At 52.4% G+C, this 24,681-nt stretch overlaps 1 protein-coding gene across 2 annotated transcripts; it reads left to right on the top strand.

Moving 5' to 3' along the window:
* The first annotated feature begins 865 nt into the window (after positions 1-865).
* On the top strand, positions 866-24,188 carry SYT11 (synaptotagmin 11). 2 transcript variants are annotated; one of them, XM_062192456.1, is made up of 4 exons: positions 866-1,159; positions 8,421-9,247; positions 20,457-20,577; positions 21,084-24,188. In XM_062192456.1, exons 1-4 carry the CDS (start codon positions 1,126-1,128, stop codon positions 21,392-21,394), a joined length of 1,293 nt encoding a protein of 430 aa, XP_062048440.1. In that variant the 5' UTR covers positions 866-1,125; the 3' UTR covers positions 21,395-24,188. The 2 variants fall into 2 exon arrangements, with proteins under 2 accessions (XP_062048440.1, XP_062048439.1); XM_062192455.1 differs by having other exon boundaries at positions 868-1,159; positions 20,457-20,580.
* Positions 24,189-24,681: the final 493 nt, after the last annotated feature.

Genomic DNA, 24,681 nt, shown 5'->3' on the forward strand with positions numbered 1-24,681 from the left:
CCATGTTCTCACTGTTGCAGTCAGAACATCCAATGGAAAATTACACTCAACTCCATGGGACAGGAGAACCTCCAAGGACGTAGGCCTATGAACCGACCCTGTTGGGAAACAAGCCGACAGCCTAAGAGTGCCCACAGCCAGAACCAAGGATAAGATTACATAATCGCCGCTACTCGCCAGCAGTCTGACCCTGCCTTGGACACACCAACTCCCCCATACCAGGGAAGCCTCCAGAAGCTCCGAGCTGCATTCCTGCCCCCCTGTTCTGGTTCTCATCTCTCTCTCCCTCTCTCACCTCTCTCACTCCCTCCTCCACAACTCCTCCCGCCCAACCCCATCCACAGTTCTAAGCACGGAGAAAAATTCTCAACCGTGATCAAGTTCAGCACTCTTCATTAGTCTTTTTGAGAAAAGTTTTATTTACGCAGCACAAAATCCACCTGCTAACGGGTACAACTAAAGATTTTTACGACACTTTCGGTGTTGCTTCCCCAGCTTTCGACTTTCATCAGCTTCTGAACTTCAAGAACCGTTGGTGGGCTCAGAAATGTGTGCTGACCACAGTCCACCCAAACTCCAGGCGCTGTAGAGTTTTGGTGTTTCAAATTCGCGAACGCAGAACAGTCGGCTGCTGGGTCCGGAGAAGCGAATCCCAAGATCTGCACGGCCCCGTGCGATATCCACCTCCACCGCTTCCCCAGCCCTCGCGACTTCCGCCCTAGGCACCCCCAGCCCCCCAGGGGGCGGGGCCTCACCCCGGGGACGCTCGGCGGCCGGAGGGAGCCCCTCCCAGAGGCCTTCCGGAGGGGGCGGGGCTTGCCTTCCGGAACCTTTCGGCCAGGGGCGGAGTCTTCTACCGAGGCCCTTCGGAGGAAGGCGGAGCCTACCTCGCATCAGGACCAGTCTGGCTGCACCTGCATCCTTGCCTCAGAGCATCCCTGGAGCATCGTAAGAGGCAAGCGCAGCTGGCAACCAGGGACTGCACCGTCGCGGGAGGCGTCTGCCACATACCTGCCCCCTCCCCTGACCTAGCGCTCCACCGAGGCGGCCGAGGCGCTGACCGACGGCTCCCAGAGTGGCCGGACCACTGCAGAAGCATTTCCAGCAACAGCCTCTGATTACGACATGGCTGAGATCACCAATATCCGACCTAGCTTTGGTAAGTACAGGCCGGCAAACCAGGCTGGAGGTGTTCGGAACCGGTGCAGAGCCAGCGGGGCCCAGCGGCCCGGCAGGGAGTCGAGCCAGGACCGGAGCCTTGCAGTGCCGGCCTGTGGCGGTGGGGAGCCGGCAGTGGCTAGCGCCCGACAGGGGCTGCGCGATGCAGGGATGGGACCGAGGGGAGGCATCCGGGGTGCTAACCCCCTGTGTGGTGGTGCACTGTCAGCACCGCTGGAGGGGAGAAGCAGCGAGCGTGCGGAGGACGTGACCCCCCTCCTTCTGGGGGAGGAGAGGTGCGGCAGGCCGAGCCCTCCCCCTCGGGGCACGCAGGGCGGTGTCCCTTGCTCCCCCTCCCACTCCTAGGGGCTGCGGGGGAGGGAGGTGGCAAGGGGGATGGGACATCAAGATGGCAGCTTGGAGACTGTGGGCTGGGTGGCGCGCGGCCAGCGGAGGCGGCCGCTCCTGGGGAAAGAGGGGTGCGGGGGCGGGGAGCGACAAGGAAGCCGCTCCTTCGGCTGGGCAGCTGCAGGCCGGCGCCGGGAGGACACGCGAGCCCCGCGAGCCCCATTCTGCACCGTAATGGTGGGGTCGGCCCCACGCTTCCAAATGGCGCTCGGCGCGGCGGGGCTGGGGATGACGTGATGTCTATTTCTGGGCCTCCTGGCAGCGCCGAGGTTCTCCTTCCGGGGCCTTTGTTCCCTGCTTCCCGGGCCGGCTTTTCAAAACGGGCAACTCACCCGCACAAGGGGGCTGGCGGGGGCGGGAGCCGGGCCGCAGGGGGAGGGGCGAGAGGCCCAGCCCAGGGGGAGACCGCTTTGTGTACCAGAGAAAGCATTACGTCACCGCGGAGCCTAGGCTCCCCGACCCAGCCCTGTGGGCCCCAGCAGCAGCTTCAGCACACTCCCTGGGCCGCTTCAGAAGCCACGCTCGTTTTTCCCTGCGGGGGAGTCTTCCGAATCGCGCTAGGGGAGCAAGCTGCGCGCTGGGCTTTCCTGGTCCAGTGAATCTCACGGATGGACTTCCCTTGCGTCGCCCTCGGTGTGACTGCGGTTCACCCGCCAGCGGCTGCCAGCTAAGAACCTTCCAGTCCCTTCAGAGCTTCTGTGCCTCCCGGGAGGCAGGAGGTCTGAGCGTCTGGATTCCCGTATTTAGGGTGGGGACATAATCCAACCTGGGAACAGGGTTGGAAAGGAGCAAAAGCCAGCTGCCCCCCCACCCCCGACCCCCGGCTCTGGGGGAGAAGGCCCCAGATCGGGAAAGCATGCAGAACCCAGGCTCCACACCCAGCCACGCTGCGCTTCCAGTCTTCCCAGGGCTAACTCCACCTCGCCTTCTGCATCCTTATCCTTTCAGCCCCGTTTCCAAAACACAAGTCCCCTTTGTGACCGCGTGAGCAATCTCTGGTTTTCTCTACTCTTTCTTCTTACGCCTTCTTTCCAACACTTGCCTTTCCCCAGTGCACTTGGGGAGTCCTTGGGAAGGTAGCTAGGGTAGCGCATAATACAGTGGTTGCCATTCGAGGGAAACACAATGGAAACAGGAAAAGAAACCACATTTAGTTTCTTTCATGGTAACAGTTGCCTTCAGGTAGAATGACTGCTTCCTGTGCTTTCTCGAGATTCAGGAAGCGGAGGCTCAGGAAGATAACTGTTAAAGTCAAACAGACTAGCAGTGCCTGGGCTGGAGCACTACCGGGCTGGTGCCAGTGCTCTCCCCGTTCCGCTGTTCCACCTCACAGTGAGAGGCTGTGTTTAGGAGCAGGTGCATAGTGCTGAAGGAGCTAGGCAGAGACCTTACAGAGTCTCCTGCATTTCGTAGAAAGCGCTTGATTTCAAGCACTCTTTCAATTGGAGATACACCAAGCCAACACTCAGTTATCCCTGACATTGGTGGGACATAGCATCAAGCAACACAGTCACTGCAATTTTTTTAAAGATTATTTATCTATTTAAATGACAGAGTTGGAGAGAGAGAGGGAGAGAAATGTCTTCCATCTTCTGGCTCATTCCCCAAATGGCTGGAATGGCCAGAGCTGGACCTATCCCAACCCAGGAGCCTGGAGCTTGTTCGGGGCCTCCTAAGTGGGTACAGGGGTTCAAGCCCTGGGCCATCTTCTACTTCTTTCCCAGTCTATTATCAAGGAGCTAGGTTGGAAGAAGAGTGTCCGGGACTTGAACCAGCTCCCATGTCACAGCAATTTACAGCTTCATCTTATCACCTAGTTTTTTACTAAAGCAAGACAGAAAGCTCTGAATTTAGAGATGTGTGACTTTCCTAGTTATTAACTTGGGTGTTGCAGAGAGAAGGCAGGAGCTAACCCTGAAATGAGAAAGACAATATGGGGGCCGGCACTGTGGCGTAGCAGGTAGAGCCACCACCTGCAGTGCCAGCATCCCATATGGGTACCTGTTCAAGTTCTGGCTGCTCCACTTTCGATCCAGCTCTCTGCTGTGGCCTGGGAATGCATTAGAAGATGGCCCCAGTCCTTGGGCCCCTGCACCCACGTGGGAGACCCGGTGGGGGCTCCTGGCTCCTGGCTTCGGATCAGCACAGCTCCATCCATTGCAGCCAATTGGGGAGTGAACCAGCAGATGGAAGACCTCTCTCTTTCTTTCTCTCTCTGCTTCTCCTCTCTCTGTGTAACTCTGACTTTCAAATAAATAATTTTTTTTAAAAAAAGAAAGATATTAGGGCAAAAGTAAGAAATAAGGTGAGGGAGAACCGCTAGATAATCTACAAATGCGTCATCGATTTCCTACAGTCACCTCCCGATAGCTGAATGTCTGTCATCTTCTCTTCTCCAAGCCCCTCCATTTCCAGCAATCAAGTGGATGCACTGTAAACAGAGAAGGGTTTCTCAAGACCACAAATATGTGGTAGAGCCAAAAGGAGCCCCCGGATGGCTCCACCCTGCGCCTGCACCACTTCTTTCACATCATTCTCAGATGCACCTGACTTGCTTGTTCCCAGCTGGCCTCTTCTCGTAGACAATTATGTTCAGTGCCACTACATGGTGGCAAGCAACTCGTAGGGAAGCTCCTACGTGGAGAGGAGAGAGGCTCTTCTTCCACTCTGCCTCTTCTGACAGGCAAACCCATCCAGCTGTTCAGACACTCACTGAGCTCTGTAACATGCAAGCATGCAAGGGACTCAGGGAGTCACAGATGAGCGAGAGGTGATCCAGCCTACCTCCAGGAGCTCCTTGGCAAGGCAGCCTCCATTTTGTGAGCTCACTCCTTACAAGCTCTTATTTCTTTTTTTTTTTTTTTCTTTTTTTTTTCTTTTTTTGACAGGCAGAGTGGACAGTGAGAGAGACAGAGAGAAAGGTCTTCCTTTTGCCGTTGGTTCACCCTCCAATGGCCGCCGCAGTAGCGTGCTGCGGCCAGCGCACCGCGCTGATCCGATGGCAGGAGCAGGTGCTTATCCTGGTCTCCCATGGGGTGCAGGGCCCAAGGACTTGGGCCATCCTCCACTGCACTCCCTGGCCACAGCAGAGAGCTGGCCTGGAAGAGGGGCAACCGGGACAGGATCGGTGCCCCGACCGGGACTAGAGCCCGGTGTGCCGGCGCCGCAAGGCGGAGGATTAGCCTAGTGAGCTGCGGCGCCGGCCACAAGCTCTTATTTCACTTCCTACTTCGTGACCAAACCCAATTATTACTCACAGTAAAGCTGTGGACACATTCACCTTGATTTAGTTGTTAGTAATTTTACTCATAACTATTTTATAATATAACCCCTTCTTTTTTTAAGATTTATTTATTTATTTGAAAGTCAGAATTTCACAGAGAGAGGAAGAGACAGAGAGAGAGAGAAAGAGAGAGAGAGAGAGAGAGACAGAGAGAGATCCTTCATTCGTGGCATTTAGTCTCCAAGTGGCCACAACCACCAGGGCTGGACCAGGCCAAAGCAGGAATTATTCTGGGTGGGTCTCACGTGGGCTGCAGGGGCCCAAGCACTTGGGCCATCTTCCACTGCTTTCCCAGGCTTGTCAGCAGGGGAGCTGGATTGGAGGTGGAACAGCCAGTCTCAAATCAGCATCTAGGTGGCTTTACCCATTATGCCGCAACACTGACCCCAACCCCTTCTTTCCATATCTGACTAAATTGTTTATGGAGTACTGGACTTTTGAGGGGAGAAGTACTTCAGAAATATCTAGTCCATGGAGAAATCGTTTCTAGATTGAGAATGGAGAACTCATTTCTAGAATATGCCTGACCTACAATGACCCAAACTGTGTTTGGAAATTTTCAGCTGCAGAATCACTGCATTATGAGGCCATCTGGGCCACTGTGAGGCAGTTCTGGTAAGAATTTGGCTCTTTTCATGGAGTCAGAAGCTGTCTTCCTGGCCCCTGTGCTTGCTGGTGCCAGTTCTGCTCCCCAAAGTAACATTGAACTAGACCCTCTTCCATCAAAATACCTAAAATCATGATCACTGAAGACAGCTGCTCTTCCCAGACACCTTCCAATCCAGCTCCTTCCATGTTTCCTCGCGTGTTACGGTCTCCAGGTCTTTGCTCTCCTGATTACTCCTGGTGTGGACTATGGACTGTGCCTAGAGGCCGACCAGAATTTCAGTCCCATCACTGCCACTTGCTGGTATACAGTCTTGGGCTGATTTCTGAGTTTCCAGGCTCCTCAGTTCTAAAGTGGGAATATAATGGGCCTATTCAATCGGTTCTTTGATTCAGAGAGAGCGCTCCAGTACAATGCCTGGCAGAAACACAGTAACAGCTCACAAAAATGGCCGTTGTTACTATTGTCAGCGCTATAGAGTGTGCTCAGTAGGTGTTGTTACCAGTGCGGAAGAAATTATACCTACCCTTAATGTGGTCTGAACATCGTGATCACTTACAAGTTGGCATGAAGCTCATTATGCCCCAAGCCTGTGGGTACCTCAGCCGCTCATTTTTGCCCAAATATGTCAGATGAGGTCACTGCCTACAGCTAGGCTTCTAAATCCCCATGGAAATTTACAGTTATCTCTGATACATGGTACTATGTTATCCTCGTCTTTTTCTGATCTGTGGATTTTTCCCCGGAGCACTTACTATGTGCCACATGGTACTAGGACCGGGGGATATGGTAATGGACAGGACAGACACAGCCACTGTTCTTACTAAGCTTATCTAGTGAGGGAAGACAGACAAACGAATGCACATCAGGCTAATAGGCACTATGAAGAAAAATGAAGATGGTGCTGAGATATTATCTCACTTGGGCAAACAGGAAATGCTTCTCTGATAAGGTGCGGTTTGAGCAAAGGCCTGCAATAAGGGCAGTAAGAAACTGAGCAGGGTAGATGCCTGGTATTCCAGGAAGAACATGCTGGAATCACATCACGTTCCAAATGTCTCCCTAAAAATTAAGGTGAAAAGCATAGGCCTTACCTAGACCTTTAAGATCTAAACCCAGTTTGACTTCAGTGAATCTGAGGAGGACAAAGCCCAACCTGATTATCTAATGCAGGGGTCCAACATTTAAAGGAAAACACAAGCATAAGGGAATGGCAGAGAGAAAAAAAAAAATCTGTTCCTCTTTATTTGTTCATCAAAAAAAATATATATGAAGTGCCTGCTATGTGTTTTAAGTGCTAGGAAACAGCAATGAGCAAAGCACACAACAATGCCTGCTCATCAGGCTTACATTCTGGTGAGGAAAAGCGTTCAATGGGAATACAGAGAGGCCTTATACTAAGAAGATGGTATTTAAGCAAATGTACAACATTTTCCACACTCGCTATTTCATGCTATTTAAAATACTTGCCTTAAGGGGCAGTGGTTTGGCCTAGTGGTTTAGAGGCTTATATCCCATGTCAGAGAGCTTAGGGTTAACACCCATCTCCAGCTCCTGACTCCAGATTCCTGCAGCAGCGGTGGCTGAAGTAATGCAGTTCCTGCTCCACACAGAAGACCTGGGTTGTGTTCCTGTCTTTGGCCTTTTGCCATTGCAGACATTTAGAGAGTAGACGGACAGATGGGAGCTCTCTGTCTGCCTATCTGTCTATCTCTGGAAGCGCGCACTCTCTCCCTCTCTGCCTCTCAAATAAATAAGTAAAAATCTTAACATATACTTACTGTAAGTATACTTACATTTTAAAAGTCTTTGTACTTTGAAAATATATTCTGGGGATGGCATTGTGGCTCAACAGGTTAAGTTGCTGCCTGCAAAGCCAGCATTCCATATGGGTGCTGGTTCAAGTCCCAGCGGCCCCACTTTTTTTTAATATTTTATTTATTTATTTGAAAGGCAGAGTTATAGAGAGGTAGGGCTGGGGGAGGTCTTCCATTCACTGGTTCACACTCTAAATGGCTACAACGGCCAGAGCTGGGCTGACCTGAAACCAGGAGCTTCTTCCGGGTCTCCCACGTGGATGCAGGGGCCCAAGGACTTAGGCCATCTTCCACTGCTTTCCCAGACTATTAGCAGAGAGTTGGATTGGATGTGGAGCAGCTGGGACTCAAACCGGTGTCCACATGGGATGCTGGCACTGCAAGCGGCAGCTTTACCCTCTACACCACAGCACTAACCCCTGTCCCACTTCTGATCTAACTCCCTGCTAATGTGCCTGGGAAAGCAGCATAGGATGGCCCAAGTGCCTGGGTCTCTGCACCCATGTGGGACATGCAGATGAAGTTCCTGGCTCCTGGCTTTGGCCTGGTCCAGCCTCGCCTGTTGCAGTCATTGGGGGAGTGAACTAGTGGATGGAAGCTCTCTCTCTCTCTCTCTCTCTCTCGGGCCCAGAGTTCCGATTTTTTGACACCTGTCTGTTTTTACCACCATTAATTGTCCTACAAGACCATCTAGACACAACTCTATTTCATTTCACCAGCGTCCTGACCATCAGGCAACACAGACTCTGTCCAGGATGCTGCCGTATGGCCTCCTGAAACCAAAGGCATGGCTCATGCCCTTGCGTAGCAATGGAGGTGAGCGGTTTCCCGTGTGAGAAGGTGACCCGGAGCACTTACAGAGCAGCTTTATGAGAAGCACAAATCAATAGGCACAAACTAAGTCTCTGTAAGTGCTGAGACAAGGTCAGAAAAAGAACAGGAAGTCAGGTGGGGCACTCCAGAGAAGACGTTGTGGAGAACATGACTAGGGTTGGACAGAGAGGATGGGTGAGGGTATCTCTAGGAGAAGGGAGAAGCACTAAAGCCCAAAGGAGCACCCTTTGCTTTGGAGGGCTCCACTGCAGATCAGCGTGGCTCCAAGGGGTGAGCCCGCTTGCCTTGACACATCTTTGGTCTCTGCCTTCAGATGTGTCACCCGTGGTGGCTGGCCTCATCGGGGCCTCTGTGCTGGTGGTGTGTGTCTCGGTGACCGTCTTTGTCTGGACATGCTGCCACCAACAGGCAGAGAAGAAGCACAAGAGCCCACCGTACAAGTTTATCCATATGCTCAAAGGCATCAGCATATACCCAGAGACCCTCAGCAACAAGAAGAAAATCATCAAAGTGAGGAGAGACAAAGATGGCCCCGGGAGGGAAGGTGGCCGCGGGAACCTGTTGCTGGATGCAGCAGAGGGGGGCCTGCTGGGCAGAGACAAGAGTCCCAGGGGGCCTAGCTCCGCATCCTGTATAGACCACTTACCCATCAAAATGGACTATGGGGAAGAACTGAGGAGCCCCATGACGAGCCTGACCCCTGGGGAGAGCAAAACTACATCTCCGTCATCTCCGGAGGAGGACGTCACACTGGGATCCCTCACCTTCTCGGTGGACTACAACTTCCCGAAAAAAGCTCTGGTGGTGACAATCCAGGAGGCCCATGGACTGCCGGTGATGGATGACCAGACGCAGGGCTCTGACCCCTACATCAAAATGACCATCCTTCCCGACAAGCGGCACCGGGTGAAGACCAGAGTGCTGCGCAAGACCCTGGACCCCGTGTTCGACGAGACCTTCACCTTCTACGGCATCCCGTACAGCCAGCTGCAGGACCTGGTGCTGCACTTCCTCGTGCTCAGCTTTGACCGCTTCTCCCGGGATGACGTCATTGGGGAGGTCATGGTGCCGCTGGCTGGGGTGGACCCCAGCACGGGCAAGGTGCAGCTGACCAGGGACATCATCAAGAGGAACATCCAGGTGAGGAGGAAGAGCATGTTGGGGGGGGAGGGGAAGGTTGGGGGAGATGAGATCGCAAGGGAGAAGTGGAAGGGGAAGTGGGCTGGGCTGGGCGGCAAAGAGGAAGCTCTTGGCTGTTAAGGATGGGCAGTGGTCAGAGCAGACAAGGACCTGGCTGATGGGGTCTCCTCCAAGAAGTGGCTTCCTGAGCAGAAAAGAGCAGGTAGTTTATGAAATGCTCCTTCTTGACTGACACCCTGCTAGTGTGAACACCTTGCTTATAACAGGCTGGCCCACCAGTGATAGACATACACACCGCCATCACATCACACGTGCAGGGCTGACTTCCTCTCCGGAGCAGTGACCCTGTTTCTCACAGCTGAGACCATGAAAAAAGCCATTCAGTGATTTTCCTTCATCCTGCCTTTGCCAACCCACACCGAGGGATGCCGATGGTATCCTGCACATGTCCTCTTAGAGACATTTTATGAAACGTAACTGAATGAGTTGTGTCATCCTTCCAGGCCCCAACCTTTGCCACAAAGATTTCTTTCTCTGTTCCTCCTCTCCCTGCTGTTTGCATTAGAAGACGAGAACTCTGTCCTGCTCTCTCACTCTCCCTCCACTGGGCCTATGTTGGCTGTTGAAATGTAAAATCTCAGGGGTTCATGAAGTTACCCCCAGCCCATAAGGCTAGTTCATTCATTTCTTCCACAACCGGGGAGGCAGTGTGATCAGAACTGGGGGCCTGGAACTTTGCTTGACTTCACATTCCAGCTGTGTGATAGTAGGTGAGTCACTAAACCCCTCCAATCCTGTTTCTTCATTTGTAAAATAGAGATGATGATAGTGGCTTCCTTCCAAAGGTAGGAAGCTCAAATGAGCCCATATAGGTGGCATACAAAGGGACTTCAGGAAGTTCACAGGACGGGCAGGTGTTTGGCACAGTGGTTAATATGCTGCCCGGGACACTGCGTCCCCTATCTGAGTGCCTGGGTTCGATCCCAGCTCTGCTTCTACGTCCAGCTTCCTGCTAATGCACACCCCGGGAGGCAGCAGGTGGTTCAACTGGTTGAGTTCCTGCCACCAAGGTGGGACACCCAAATTGAATAACCAACTCCTGGCTTTGTCCTGGCCTACTCCCAGCTGTTGCAGGTATTCGGAGAGTGAACTGACAACTTGAATCTCTCTCTCTTTCTCTCTTTTTCTTTTAATACTTATTTTATTTATTTGAAAAACAAAGTTACCGAGAGAGAGAGAGGTAGAGACAGAGCTCTCCCATCTGCTGGTTCACTCCCTAAATGGCCACAACAATTTGAGGCTGGGCCAGGCTGAAGCCAGAAGTCAGGAACTCCATCCGAGTCTCCCACATGGAATCTGGGGTCCCAACCTCTTGGGCCATCTTCTGCTGCTTTCCCATGTGTATTAGCAGGGAGCTGGATGGGAAGTAGAACAGCTGGGATTCAAACTAGCACTGGGATGTTAGATTACAGGGGGCAGCTTAACTCACTGTGCCAACGGGCTTTACTCACTATGCCACAGCATTGCCCCAAAATTTGGTTTTTTAGACGTGGGGCTTTATTGTCTTCTCAGGGGCTAGCATAAATAGTTGATAGCAAGGACTTTGAAGTCAGACCGGCAGTCTAAATCCAAATTCCACCAACTATACTACCTGGGACAAGCTGCTTAACTTCTTTAAGTCTCAGTTTCTCACAAGGACAAAGTGAGATGATGCATTGACGTAGTCCCCAGTGCATAGGAAGCTTCTAACAACTTGTAGCCAGTTCTATATTGTTATAACAAGGTTTGATCCCTGGAAAGTGTATGTAGTTTGTAGAAACTTCTGTTTTATCTTGATAAAGCAATGAAGAGAAGGGACACCTGTATTAGTGGACATTCTGAAAGGACACCAAGGCCACAGAAAATAACCTTACACCTCCCAGCGAGAGCCCTGCTACAGGCATCATCCTCACCTATTGGTGCCTTTCCACTTGCAGGCCCCAGCTGGACTCAGTGGGGATGCAGCAGGCTCAGGGTTGGACAGAAAGACTCCCAGGCAGCAAGTGCCCACTTACAAGGTTTGCCTGCTGCAGAGGGTTCTGCACCAGGCCTGGCAGGGCAGTGGCTGGGTGTGTGTTCTTGCCTTCTCTACTTGCAGTAGGCAACTTTCCCAGATAAGCCAGCTCAGTCATGCCATTGTCCAGAGGAACTGCTGCTGCCTCCTAACACACACAGATCCACCTCACAGGGACCAGGGAGGCTCAAGAATTTTGAAGACTGGTAGAGGCATTTGGTCAGCACGTAACCGTGGTTCAGTGCCAGGACAGAATGATAGGACAGATAGAACCCAGCACAACAGAGATCTTGATGCTCTGAGATAGGAGCGCGATACATGGACGGAAACGGAAGTGACTAATTTCACCACTTCTTTGGCTTCTCTCCTCCATGTCCTCCTCAGGGCCCTGATCACCCATTCCCTGTTTCCTGATTCCCTTTCCCAGTGACTCCAGAGCTCCACTCCCTGCCTTGCAGAAGGATCTTTTCCAACACACTTTTCCTGCTATCCCCAGCCAGGGAAAGCTACCAACCAGCTGGACTCTTCCAGACAGCTCATGGACTCACTGCCCAAGGCCGGGAGTGGAGGCTGGCTCCGGGCCAAGCTGCAGCTGGGAAGAGACTGGCAAGAAAGGGACTGATTTCGGCTGGGAACAAAACAGCCTCAAATCCAGGGCCCAAGACACAGAGCACACACAATGGCATTTGCTCAACTGCCAGGGGGCTCTTGGCAAGAGCTAAGTCTCTTTCCACTTTGTTAACCCCTTGAGGAGGGCAAACCCAGGGCTGGGATCCTGAGCAACAGCCTCCCAGGAGAAGCCCCGGATGAGACACCCAGAGCCTGTGCAGCTCCACTCCGGAGCCTCCCAGCCTCTCCCTAAGCTTCTTCCCCAGTCGGCACCTCTGTGCAGCACTGTGGTCCACCTGAGCCATGGCTCTCGTGCCCTGGTCCCTCATCCTCCAACCCACTGCAAATCCTCACTCTGTGCCACAGAAGGCCTGCCCTTTCCAGATCTCCCCTTGGAGAGCATCCGCCAGGGCTACCACGGGTCACTGCACAGGCGGTGTAAAGAGCGCTCCCGAGTCTGTGCACGGCATCCACAGAGCCCTGGGGGGAGACAGGCAAGAGGCCATGCCACAGCCACCCACCCCACCCCCACACCTAACTGCATTCCCTAGCAGAAAACAACTCCAGTCCCTCCCGCTGGTCCAGTGCGGCCACACTGACGGAGCCCAGGTCTGGCCACCATGTCTGACTCTGCCCATTTCACTGATGGTGCTGGCCAACAAGTTACCCAGTGGCCTTGGTCTCCCTCTAGTCTGGATCAGGGAAGCCAATGGGTCCCTTGGAATACAGGGAAAGCTATAATAAGCATTAACAATTAACAATTAACACCAAAAATGTCTGAGGTGGACTTTTGAACCATTTCTTTTTAAAAATTTATTTATTGCAAAAGTAGAGCATCAGAGAAAGAGAGAAAGACACACACACACACACACACAGAGATTTTCCATCCTCTGGTTCACTCCCCAGATGGCTGCAACACCTGGGACTAAGCCAAGCTGAAGCCAAAAGCCAGGCACTTTATCTACGTCTCCCACATGGGTGGAAGGGGCCCAAGTACTTGAACCATCCTCTGCTGCCTTCTTAGGCACATTAGCATGGGGCTGGATGTGAAGTGGAGCAGCCAAGTATCCAATCGGTGCTCCAATATGGGATGCTGGCATCAGGCACAGCTTAACCCCAGTACCACAAGCCCGGCCATGAAACTGATTTAAGTGGCAGCTATGTTTTCTAGTGTTTCACTCAGATGGTAATGAAGGTGAATTTACAGAAGAGAGGTGATGCAGTTCGGGCTGGAGGATGAGGAGACCTCGGGGAAAGAAAGACATTGCTGGCAGAGTGGATGGCAGACAGCTCTCTTATTCCTACTGCTTCAGGTCATGTGGGTGACTTGGGTCAGCAGTGATGGGAATGAAAGGATTCTTACAATCTCAGATTTACAAAGGATCTTAGAGGTCATCCAGTGTAGCCACTGGGAGTGAAGAGAGAGACCACAAGGAGCAGGCTGTGGCTCAGCACGTTAAGCCGCTGTCTGCAGCACCGGCATCCCATATGGGTGCCAGTTCAAGTCCCAGCTGCTCCACCTCTGATCTTGCTCTGTGTTAAATACTTGGGAAAGTGGCAGAGGATGCCCCAAGTGCGTGTGCTCCTGCACCCACGTGGGAGACCCGGAAGAAGCTCCAGGCTTTGCCTTGGCACAGCCCTGACCATTGCAGACTTGGGGGACGTGAACCAGTGGATGGAAGGTCTCACTCTGTCTTACTCTGTTTTTCTCTCTCTCTCTAAAAAAATAATAATTTTGAAAAAGAGAGAGAACACAGAAGGCTATCAGCTTCCCTGGTGCAGAGACTTGTGAGGGGTGTGCACTGGGAGAGCGGGATGGGGCGTTCAAGTTCTGGTTCTTTTGTGGTCCCATGGCTGTGATTTAGGGGGCAGTGGTCCTGAAGGCGTCTGGCCCCAGGAGGGCTTATTCAGGGTGCACTTGTCCCACCACAGAGCCTCTGGCTACAAAACGGCTCTGAGAGAGGCTGCCTTCCTGAGAGGAAAATCCACTTTGGTCCTCTGCTCCTGTTCCTCTGTGCCTCTGAAGGAGAAAGGGGTGCTCTGTGTGAGACAGCAAAGGCCCCAGCTCTGTCGGGGGCGGAGAAAACCCATGCCCCCGTCGTCCTGCCCATCTGCACCCCCAATGGGGGCTTCGCCTCACCAGGCCAGGGGGCTGGGAAATAGCTCGGTTCCCAGCTTTCAATGGCGCTTTCAGAAGAATGAGCCATTGACGGTGCTGCTTGCAATGGGAACGGGGTGGAGACACAGCCCGAGCGGGGAAGAGGGGCGACCATTCAACTCCGGCCTCCATAGGCGGTGCGATGGCTTTCAGGTGGCCTGGTGCTGCAGACTTCTGTCCGTCACCAGTCACCAAGGGGCCGTGGGGGTGGGGTGGGGTGGGCGTTCTGCTCCTGTAAGATGGCCCAAGATGAGGGGTATCAGATGAACACCGCCTGAGGAGGGACTTTAGGGGAGAAAATGATGAAATGGCTAAGCACAAGTAGTCTGCTTTTCCACAGAACTAGGAAAGGGGCGCAGGGAAGATGTGGAAGATTTTGTTAGAGGGGATGATTCAGGAAACAGTTTCAAACAAGTGATCCAGAAACTTACCCTGTCATCTTATCATCAACGGGACTTTTACAAATAATACTCCTTGGCTTTTAAATCGAATCCCCCTCCACACACACATACCTATCCTTCTAAATATAAAGTTAGCATTGTATTTAAAGACTGAGTATTTAGCATTTAGATACTCAGTATTCAAGAATGGCCCCAGAAAGAGATATCAAACCTAATTAGCATTCTATTATTCATGCAAATAGAGAGGAACTAGGGTGAAAATAATCCAAAAGTTCTTTCTAGATCAGTGCTCTGCAGTGATGGTAGAAATGTTCTGTTTGCACTAAGAAGGCGGCTATGCCAACCACATGTGGCCCTTGAGCATTTGAAGCATGGCTAGTGTGACTGAGGAAGTAAATTTTAATTTTATTCGATTTTAATGAATTGAAATTGAAATAGACACCTGTGGCCAGTGGATAACTCGGGCCTGAATGTTTTCTAGGCATTCACTTTTATTTTGCATGAGGGATTATTTGCCATTAGCTTGTGACTACTAGCAGAAATGCATTTATATTCTCTGATTGCATTCTGTCTGGAAGCAAAGGAAGCAGCCAGAAGTGTACTGGTTGGCAGGGGCAACCAGCCTGTGATGTTAAACTGGCTGGAGGGTCTTCCCACGGATCCAATCAAGAGCTGACAATACAAGTGTTACGGGGGAGAGAGAAATGGGGGGCTTCAATCTAGCAGAGGAAAACCATGAAAATCCTTTAAAGCTCATTTCCTTTTGTACTTCAGTTTCAAAAGCTAAAGTCCCAGCGTAAACTTTGGTCATTAATAAGCCTTGAGAGCCATTTCCCTATGCTTCTGATGCAGTACCTAAATTCAGGAAGTCTTTAAAAAAGTGGGAGAAGATCCCACTTTTCACTCCTTGAGATGACTTTTTTTTGTTTTTAATTTATTTGAAAGGCACAGTTACAGAAAGAGAGAGAGAGAATCTTCCATCTTCTGGTTCATTCCCCAGATGGCCATAATGCTTGGGGCAGGGCCAGACCAAAACCAGGAGCTTCACACGTGTTTCTCACATGGGTGCAGGGGCCCAGGCACTCGGGCCATCCTCCACTGCTTTCCCAGGCCATTACCAGGGAGCTGCATCAGACGTGGAGCGCATGGGACTCCAGCTGGTGCCTGTATGGGATTCTGGCATTGCAGGGGACAGCAACTTAAGGTGACTTAAGGCCTGCAATCAAAGCACAGACTCTGAGGGGTGTGCTCGCTTCTCACTGATGTCTTCACTAGCTTACTTGCTGCGGCTGTTCTTTCCCACACCAGACACACCTGGGCAGGTAGGGCCCCAGCCAGGGAGTTCCTGAACGTGGGGCTCCTCACTATGTCTTTGCAGCCCTGGCTTACCGGAGTGCCGGGCAAGAACAAGTGCATGCCTAGTCGTCTGTGTGTGTCCACACTAACTCACTGCATCCTAAATTCCTCAAACTGCCTTGCTTCTGTTTTCCTTATTCCAGCCTCATCTCCACCCCCAAAGTAGAATCACAAGAAATAGTCACTTAAAACGTTTTTAATTAATAAAGAAGTAGTCCTCCATTCTTCCATCACTTTACAGCCAGTCCGCCACCCAAACAGAAAATCCTGATGATTCTGCCTGAGACAAGCAAGGGTGCTTCAGAAAGTTTGTGGAAAATGGAATAAAAAATGCAGTTTATTTTGGTGCAAAGAATTTGATATTCACACAAATGAAAGGTCATTTTTTTTGACAGGCAGAGTGGACAGTGAGAGAGAGACAGAGAGAAAGGTCTTCCTTTTTGCCGTTGGTTCACCCTCCAATGGCCGCTGCGGCTGGCGCACCGCGCTGATCCGAAGCCAGGAGCCAGGTGCTTCTCCTGGTCTCCCATGGGGTGCAGGGCCCAAGGACTTGGGCCATCCTCCACTGCACTCCCTGGCCACAGCAGAGAGCTGGCCTGGAAGAGGGGCAACCGGGACAGAATCCAGCACCCCAACTGGGACTAGAACCCGGTGTGCCGGCGCCGCAAGGCAGAGGATTAGCCTGTTGAGCCACAGCGCTGGCCATATGAAAGGTCTTTAAAAGATTCTTGGAGGGGTAGGCATTGTAGCCCAAGTGAGTCAAGGATCAAGCTGCCTCTTGGGATGCCTACATCCCATATTGGAGGGCCTGGTTCCTGTCCCAGCTACTTGGCACTGCTGATCCAGCTCCCTGCTAATGTACCTGGGAAAGCAATAGAAGATGGCCCAAGTGATTGGGCCTCTGACACCCACAGAGGAGACCCGGATGGAGTTCCAGGCTGCTGGCTTCTACCTGCCTAGTCCTGCCCCAGCTGTTGTGTACATTCAGGAAGTGAAGCAGTGGATGGAAGATCTCTCTGTGTCTCCCCCTCTGCGTCACTCTGCCTTTCAAATAGAAAAAACAAGGTTAATGAAAAATGCAGATAGAATTGAAAAACTTTTTTTAAAGATTTTATTTATTTATTTATTTGAGAGGTAGAGTTACAGACAGTGAAAGGGAGAGACAGAGAAAGGTCTTCCATCCGTTGGTTCACTCCCCAAATGGCTGCTACGGCCGGAGCTGTGTCAATCCGAAACCAGGAGCCAGGAGCTTCTTCCGGATCTCCTACATGGGTGCAGGGGCCCAAGGACTTGTGCCATCTTCTACTGCTTTCCCAGGCCATAGCAGAGAGCTGGATGGGAAGAGGAGCAGGTGGGACTACAACCGGCACCCATATGGGATGGTGGTGCCGCAGGCAGAGGATTAACCTACTGTGCCACAGCGCCGGCCCTCAAAAACTTTTTTTCACAAAAATAAACTATTCTTTAAAAAAAAAAAAAAAAGTTTCTACTCGAAGAACTGAGTGATAGAGATAAAGACAGAGAAAGATCTTTCATCCACTGATTCACTCCCCAAACAGCCGCAACAGCCAGGTCTGGGCCAGGCTGAAGCCAGGAGCCAGGAACTGCATCCTTGTCTCCCACGTGGGAAGCAGGGAACCACACACTTGGGCCATCCTCTGCTGCTTTCCCAGGCGCATTAGCTGGAAGCTGGATCAGAAGCAGAGCAGCCAGGACTCCAACCACTGCTGCAATATGGGATGCTGGCATCGCAGGCAGTGGCTTAACCTGCTGCTCTGCTCTAGGTTTAGTCCCTAAACCTAGCATTTATTTCCATTTTCCATGAACTTTTTGAAACCCCTCCTATCTCTCCCGCACCCACCTCCCCTGCCACAGCTCTGGCTCCAGTTCCCGCATTTCCTCCCTGGCCTATTGCCGCAGCCTCTCCGGCTTTCTCTAAGACAGTAACTCAATGAAGCCATAGCGACTTTGCCCTCCATCTCACCCGTGGGCTGCTGACGCTGCTGTGTGATGGAGCCCCATCGCCCCTCACCCTGCCTCCGCCACTCCCCATGTCCTGCACCTGTCCCTCCTGGCAGGCACCCCAGCTTCGCCTCACCCCGTCCTCAGAACCCACAGCATCCCTGAGGCCCCAGCGCCTCTGCGCTCCGTGTTGCTCTGCTGGGCCTCCCTCCCTGCCGCCATCAGCACTTCCGCAGGCGGCTCGCATTCCTCCAGCAGAGTACCTGTGTGTTCACATTCCGTCCCCTGTGGGGCAGTAAGCCTCCTTAGGAACAACCTGGATCCCCGGCACCTGGAGTGTAGTAAGCACGCGATGTTGTTGAAACTGTTCTCAGAGGATTTGGTGTTTGTTTTTGTTTGTTTGTTTGTTTGTTTTACTTCCAAACAGAGTACAGATTACATTTGGGAAAACAAGGATGGAGGGTGGGCAAAGGGACCTTGGCCAGAGAAGACACATGGACGTGCATACGCCAAGGCGGGCAGGGCAGGGAGGAACATTCACCTTGTGATGTGGAGGCCCAGGCTCCAGAAAGTTCAGGGTCTTGCCCAAGGCCGCGTGGTGAATCAGTAGCAAAGTTAAGACTCAGACCAAGGTTCCTACCTCCCACTGCACAGTCTGAATTTTTTTTTTTTAAATCACAAGAACCTAATGAGAGAATGTACTTCTGCCACACCTGTGTGCTGCAGGCGACAGATCTGAAATTATTTAATCCTCTTAAAAAAAAAAAGATTTACTTATTTATTTGAAAGGCAGAATTATAGAGAGAGAAGGAGAGACAGAGATCTTCCATCCACCGGTTCACTCCCCAAATGGCCACAACAGCCAGGGCTGGGCCAGGCTGAAGCCAGGAACCAGGAGCTTCATCCGGGTCTGACATATGGGTGCAGGGGACCAAGAACTTGGGCCATTCTCCACTGCTTTCCCAAGGCCATTAGCAGGGAGCTGGATGAGAAGTGGAGCAGCTGGGACTCAAACCAGTGCCTCATAGGATGCCAGCATTGCAGGCAGCGGCTTAACAGCTACACCATAACACCAGCCCCTTAATCCCCTTCCCTTTCCTTTCCTTCCTTTTTCTTTCCTTTCATTTCCTTTCTCCCACTTTTTTTTTTTTTTTTTTTTTTTTTTTGACAGGCAGAGTGGACAGAGAGACAGAGAGAAAGGTCTTCCTTTGCCGTTGGTTCACCCTCCAATGACCACTGGGGCCAGCGTGCTGTGGCCGGCACACCGCCGCCGGCACACCGTGCTGAACCAAAGGCAGGAGCCAGGTGCTTATCCTGGTCTCCCATGGGGTGCAGGCGCCCAAGCACTTGGGCCATCCTCCACTGCACTTCCTGGCCACAGCAGAGAGCTGGCCTGGAAGAGGGGCAATCGGGACAGAATCCAGCACTCCGACCGGGACTAGAACCCGGTGTGCCGGCGCCGCAAGGCGGAGGATTAGCCTAGTGAGCCGCGGCGCCGGCCTTTACCCCTTTATATTAATCCTCATTTTAGAGATGAGGAAAGTAAAGTATAGAGATGCTAAATAGGCCAGTGCCGTGGCTCACTAGGCTAATCCTCTGTCTTGTGGCGCCGGCACACAGGGTTCTAGTCCCGGTCGGGGCGCCAGATTCTGTCCCAGTTGCCCCTCTTCCAGGCCAGCTCTCTGCTGTGGCCCGGGAGTACAGTGGAGGATGGCCCAAGTGCTTGGGCCCTGCACCCGTATGGGAGACCAGGGGAAGCACCTGGCTCCTGCCTTTGGATCAGCACAGCGCGCTGGCCGCAGCGGCCACTGGGGGATGAACCAACGGCAAAGGAAGACCTTTCTCTCTGTCTCTCTCTCTCTCACTGTCCACTCTGCCTGTCAAAAAGAAAAAAGAAAAAAGAAAGAGCCACAGAGAGAGGCAGATAGAGGTCTTCCACCCACTGGTTCACTCCCCAGATGGCCACAACGGCCAGAGCTGTGTCGATCTGAACCAGGAGCCAGGAGCTTCTTTCAGGTCTCCCACACAGGTGCAGGGGCCCAAGGACTTGAGCCATCTACTACTGCTTTCCCAGCCCATAGCAGAGAGCTGGATCAGAAGCGGAGCAGCCGGGACTCGAACCGGTGCCCGTATGGGATGCCAGCGCTTCAGGCCAGGGCTTTAACCCGCTGTACCACAGCACCAGCCCCGCAAATGGTCTTGTTTACTATCAGGATTGTGATGACACTGATTCCTCTTTCCTTCTCTGTTAACTGGAATTGGAACATCTTTATTATTGGTCTGAGAGATAGAGAGACAGAAAGTCTCCATCTGCTGGTTCACTCCCTAAGTGCCCACGACAGGCTGGGACTGTTCCAGGCGGAAGGCAGGGCGAAGAACTCCATCTGGGTCTCACAAGGCCCCCAAGTCCTTGAGTCCCCTGCTGCCTAGAACAGTGTTCCATAGTGGGAAGCTGAAATTGCGAGCAGAGCCGGAACTTGAAGGCTGGCGCTACAATATGGGATGCAGACTTCCCAACTGGTGCCTCCCTGACGATGCTGAATTGGAGCATCTTCCCCAGGGAGGAACATTGTTCCCGTGGACCCCTCGTCTCAGCCTCGTCTAGACTCTTTCCCTCTGCACCCTTTCTGTACCGTGCCGGGATTCTCACCTGCTGTTTCATCCTCACAGAAGTGCATTAGCAGAGGGGAGCTCCAGGTGTCTCTGTCATACCAGCCCGTGGCACAGAGAATGACAGTGGTGGTCCTCAAAGCCAGACACCTGCCGAAGATGGATATCACCGGTCTCTCAGGTAGCAGCTATTTACTTCAACCTATTTCTGCCCATACAACCCCTCTTCCCTCCAACCAAGTCCCTGCCTGGGGCCCACACATCCTCCCACGTTTCAGGGCCCTCGCCTCCGTCACCGAAATCTCTTCCCCTCTATGTCCTCGTGCTGTCTAGATCCAGTAGATTTCCTCCACTGGGTGAGCAGCTGGGGTCTTTACCTTTGACAGCGACCCACCTGTATGCCAGGTGCTGAGTGCCAGCCCCAGGCGAGAGCTTTGTTAGTCCCTGCACCCTGGAAAGTGTTCCTGGTGGCACGAGACAGCTGTTCTGTTCTGTTCCTGCACGGTGTCCTTGGTCACTTGCCCAGGCAGTGAGTGTGCCTTTACTGCGCTGTCACTGGCAGCCACGTGCAGCTGGTCCCCAGAAGTCCAAGCGGTAGAGCCCCTCCTTCCTCCACCTAAACCACCTCTTCCTGGAGAGGACGGAGTCATGGGCCTGTCTCCCTTCTGCTTTCTTTGGCGGCTCCAGATCCTTACGTCAAGGTGAACGTCTACTACGGCAGAAAGCGCATCGCCAAGAAGAAAACCCACGTGAAGAAGTGCACTTTGAACCCGGTCTTCAACGAGTCTTTCATCTATGACATCCCCACCGACCTGCTGCCTGACATCAGCATCGAGTTCCTCGTCATCGACTTCGACCGCACCACCAAGAACGAGGTGGTGGGGAGGCTGATCTTGGGGGCGCACAGCGTCACGGCCTGCGGTGCTGAACACTGGAGGGAGGTGTGCGAGAGCCCCCGCAAGCCCGTGGCCAAGTGGCACAGTCTGAGCGAGTACTGACTCCCCCCTCCCCGGGGCCGGGCTGGGGAGGGACGTGGCGGGGACTGAGATGACAGAGGAGCGGACTCAAAACCTCATTGTAGTTGTAGAAGCAAATTTCTTACCAAACCAACCCCACAAAGAACATCTCACTTGATGACCACAGCCTGCAGAGCAGTTCTTAGCAATGATGATTTTTTTTCTCCTTTGCAAGGCACTAGAAATTCTTTCAAAAAAAAAAAAAAGTTGGGGGGAAAAGGAGTGGGAAAGAGCCCTAGGAGTCTATATATAACAATGTAACCTTATACTTGCATGTCTAATACAAACTCAAGAAATTAGCCTAACTGCCAATATCAAGTTGCAGATTTTAATCCATGAAAGTTGTGTTTTGTGCCGAATTGTATTTGCTGATTACCTGAAATTGGCCTCTTTTTTATTTTATTATTGTTATTATTATTGGGCTTTTCTGGAGAGTTAACTTCCACTCCCCACCTCTGCAGAAGAAAATTTTGCTCTTGTACAACCTCGTTTCCATCATCCCCATCTTTTCTCCCTATCACTCCTTGGCTGAGCTCAAGGTCCCGAGGTCTGTAGCAAGCCAAGGAGCAAATGTGGGATGGATAAGGCAGGGCTTGCATGGGGAAGAGTACTTGCGCGATGGGGTATTTATACTGTCAGCCTTCCTGCTGCGATGAACTGGGGATACGCATCAGACTTAGCCAGAACTTGGAGCTGCAAAACTAGATGCTTCTCTATAGGGAGTTCTGGAGACTTCATCCAGCTGTCGGAGAGTGCCAGTGAACACAGCCAGCTGACTGCAAATGCTGCTCTCAGGGGTGAGCACAAGGAGAGGAGAGACGAGGCGACAGCCATCCTCCTCTGTAGCTACCTCTGGTAGTGACAGCCATTCCTCGGGAGTCACCGGGTGGGTGGAAGGGTTACCCTGGCCTTCAGAAATGCTGACCGTGGAGGAGCTTCGGCCTCCTTGGGTGGCTGGGATGTTACAAGGAAGCTGGTTTTGCTTCCTAAGGGGAAAAGCCCTCAGCAATGATTCTTCCTCCTGGAATTTTTTCAGTAATGGCTCTCACACACACACACACTCACACATAGTGTGGCTAACTGGGGAATAAAGTAACTTGAATTCTTTCAGAATATCCTTCCCCTCAAAACAAAGTGTGCGGTTCTTGGAACTCGCGTGTCCCACGGTACGGTGGAGGTGCAGGGCGCCGGGGTCCCAGCATCCTCTGCTACCGGGCTGCACGGGCCCAGAGAGATCCGGCTTCTTGCTGGAATTCAAATGCAGGTCTCTTGCTTCCAGCACAGCTGCATCTCCAAGGTCGAGACGGTCCAGCTGACGGACTTCAGCGTCAGCAGCGGACTTCAGCGTCAGCAGGCGAGCTTGAACAGGCAGGAGGTATTTATTTTTTTTCTAGTCTGAAGAGGAACTCAAGCAAATAAGCCACACCTTGATCCAGGGCCTCAGAGATTAGCTGGGACTGGAGAGTCCCCTTCCATGCAAGGACATCACTTTCTAACTTTCTTCTGAGGAGGGAGTCGAGGGCCGAGGCTCCGTGGCGAAGGGGGTGGTCTTGCCTTTGGCGTTCCCCGAGCGCTTGTGGATGTCAAACCGATCTGCTCTCCTAGATCCTTCTGGGGTCTCGTTGCGGTTGTGGTAGTGGTTTTAAGTCAGATTCTTGACAGTGCAGAACGGGCAGGGGCAAAGCCCACTGTGTGTTCCTGTGCCTGTCTGCCCCACCTCCCATCCTCCAGCACCCCATCTGACCATTGGCCCTGCTCACAGCCCCAGGCTCCGTCCTGTAACCCATGGAATGTAAATACTGTATCATACGTAGAAGAAGAGAATTTTTGTTTTCTAAAAATGCATTTGGAGATGGTTTAATGCAAATCTGACAGGAGCATTCTGAAGCCCCGTTCGGAAGCAGTCGAAGCGGCTCCTCTTCATCGCCTTAATGTCGATAGATCAGAGATGTTGGAGCAACCCGCCTTGGTTTCCTTCCCAGAAACAGTGCAAAGCAACAGGTGCAGCTGCTCTGGGCTTTGCCCTGCTCTGTGTGCCTCTGTAGCTCCCGCTGACCCACATCTGGGGAAACAGCCTCGCCTCACTCCTCTCTTCCCCTTCTCCTGGTAGCTTTATTCCTTGCATCCTTTGGGTGGGCTGAGCAGGGGGTGGCGAGGTGACAGGGGAGGAACTGGAGTTCTGTAGCCTAGGGGCTGCCTCTGTGTCTTTGCCAGCAACAGGTCAGGGTTCCTCCCTCCTACCTCAGGCCCGAGCCAGCGCGCCCTGGACTTTGCTGTCCCACGGTTTGTTACGTGACTTTGGCTTTTCCACGTGCTCTTTCCAGAGATAACTGAGAAGCGAGGAGGGAGAATGCCTTCTCCTCAGTCAGTTGGAAGACAAGAGAGTCACATCCGAGCTGTTGCACAAGGCGCTCGCGGTCAGGAATAGGTTAGGGAACGGTCACTTCTGCTTCTCCGGGAGTCAGCCCTTCCCTGCGGAGGTCTCCAGCCCTTGGACTCTCTGGAGGGTATTCCTTCCGGGGCCCAGCCAGGACGTCCGTGTTTCTGAACCGTGCTGTGGAGAGGGAAGCAGCCAGAACCGGTGTGGAGGGCGGGGGGCTCGCTCAGGAAGGGGAATGAGCCGAGTGGTTTTTCTTGGGAGGCTTCTCCTGCGGCCATGCCAGTGACATTGCCCTTGCTGTGACCCCTCTCTGAAGTGGTCGTCTTTCTTTACCTTGTGTCTTCTCTTGTAAAAAATGAAACTCAAAAATAAACGTTGTCAAATTAAAAAAAAAAATCGAAAAAGCTAACATGAATTGTGTGAAATTGCATACTGCTGTAACGCTAACCTACAATATGTAATGCTATCTTGTATGTTGAATTTGTTAACGCACCACACAAGTGCAAAATAAAGACTGATTCACATTAAATAGACGCAGTGGTGTCGGGGTGCTTCTCCCCGGAAGTGGGATGACCAGGAGCCAAGTCAGCGCTGTCACCAAAAGCAGGCTCCAGGGTGTGAGTCCAGGGTGCGCTCCAGGCTCCCACCCTAGGTGGCTTGGTTGGCCCCATCTTCTGGTCTTTGTTCTGATCTGTTTTCCTCTTTTTTTTTTTTTTTTTTTTGGACAGGCAGAGTTAGACAGTGAGAGAGAGAGAGAGAGAGAGAAGGGTCTTCCTTCCATTGGTTCACCCCTCAAACAGCTGCTACGGCTGGCACACTGCGCTGATCCGAAGCCAGGAGCCAGGTGCTTCTCCTGGTCTCCCACGCGGGTGCAGGGCCCAAGCACTTG

The sequence above is a fragment of the Lepus europaeus genome, chromosome 5, assembly GCF_033115175.1.
Source record: "Lepus europaeus isolate LE1 chromosome 5, mLepTim1.pri, whole genome shotgun sequence".
In the NCBI taxonomy this organism is placed as follows: domain Eukaryota; kingdom Metazoa; phylum Chordata; class Mammalia; order Lagomorpha; family Leporidae; genus Lepus; species Lepus europaeus.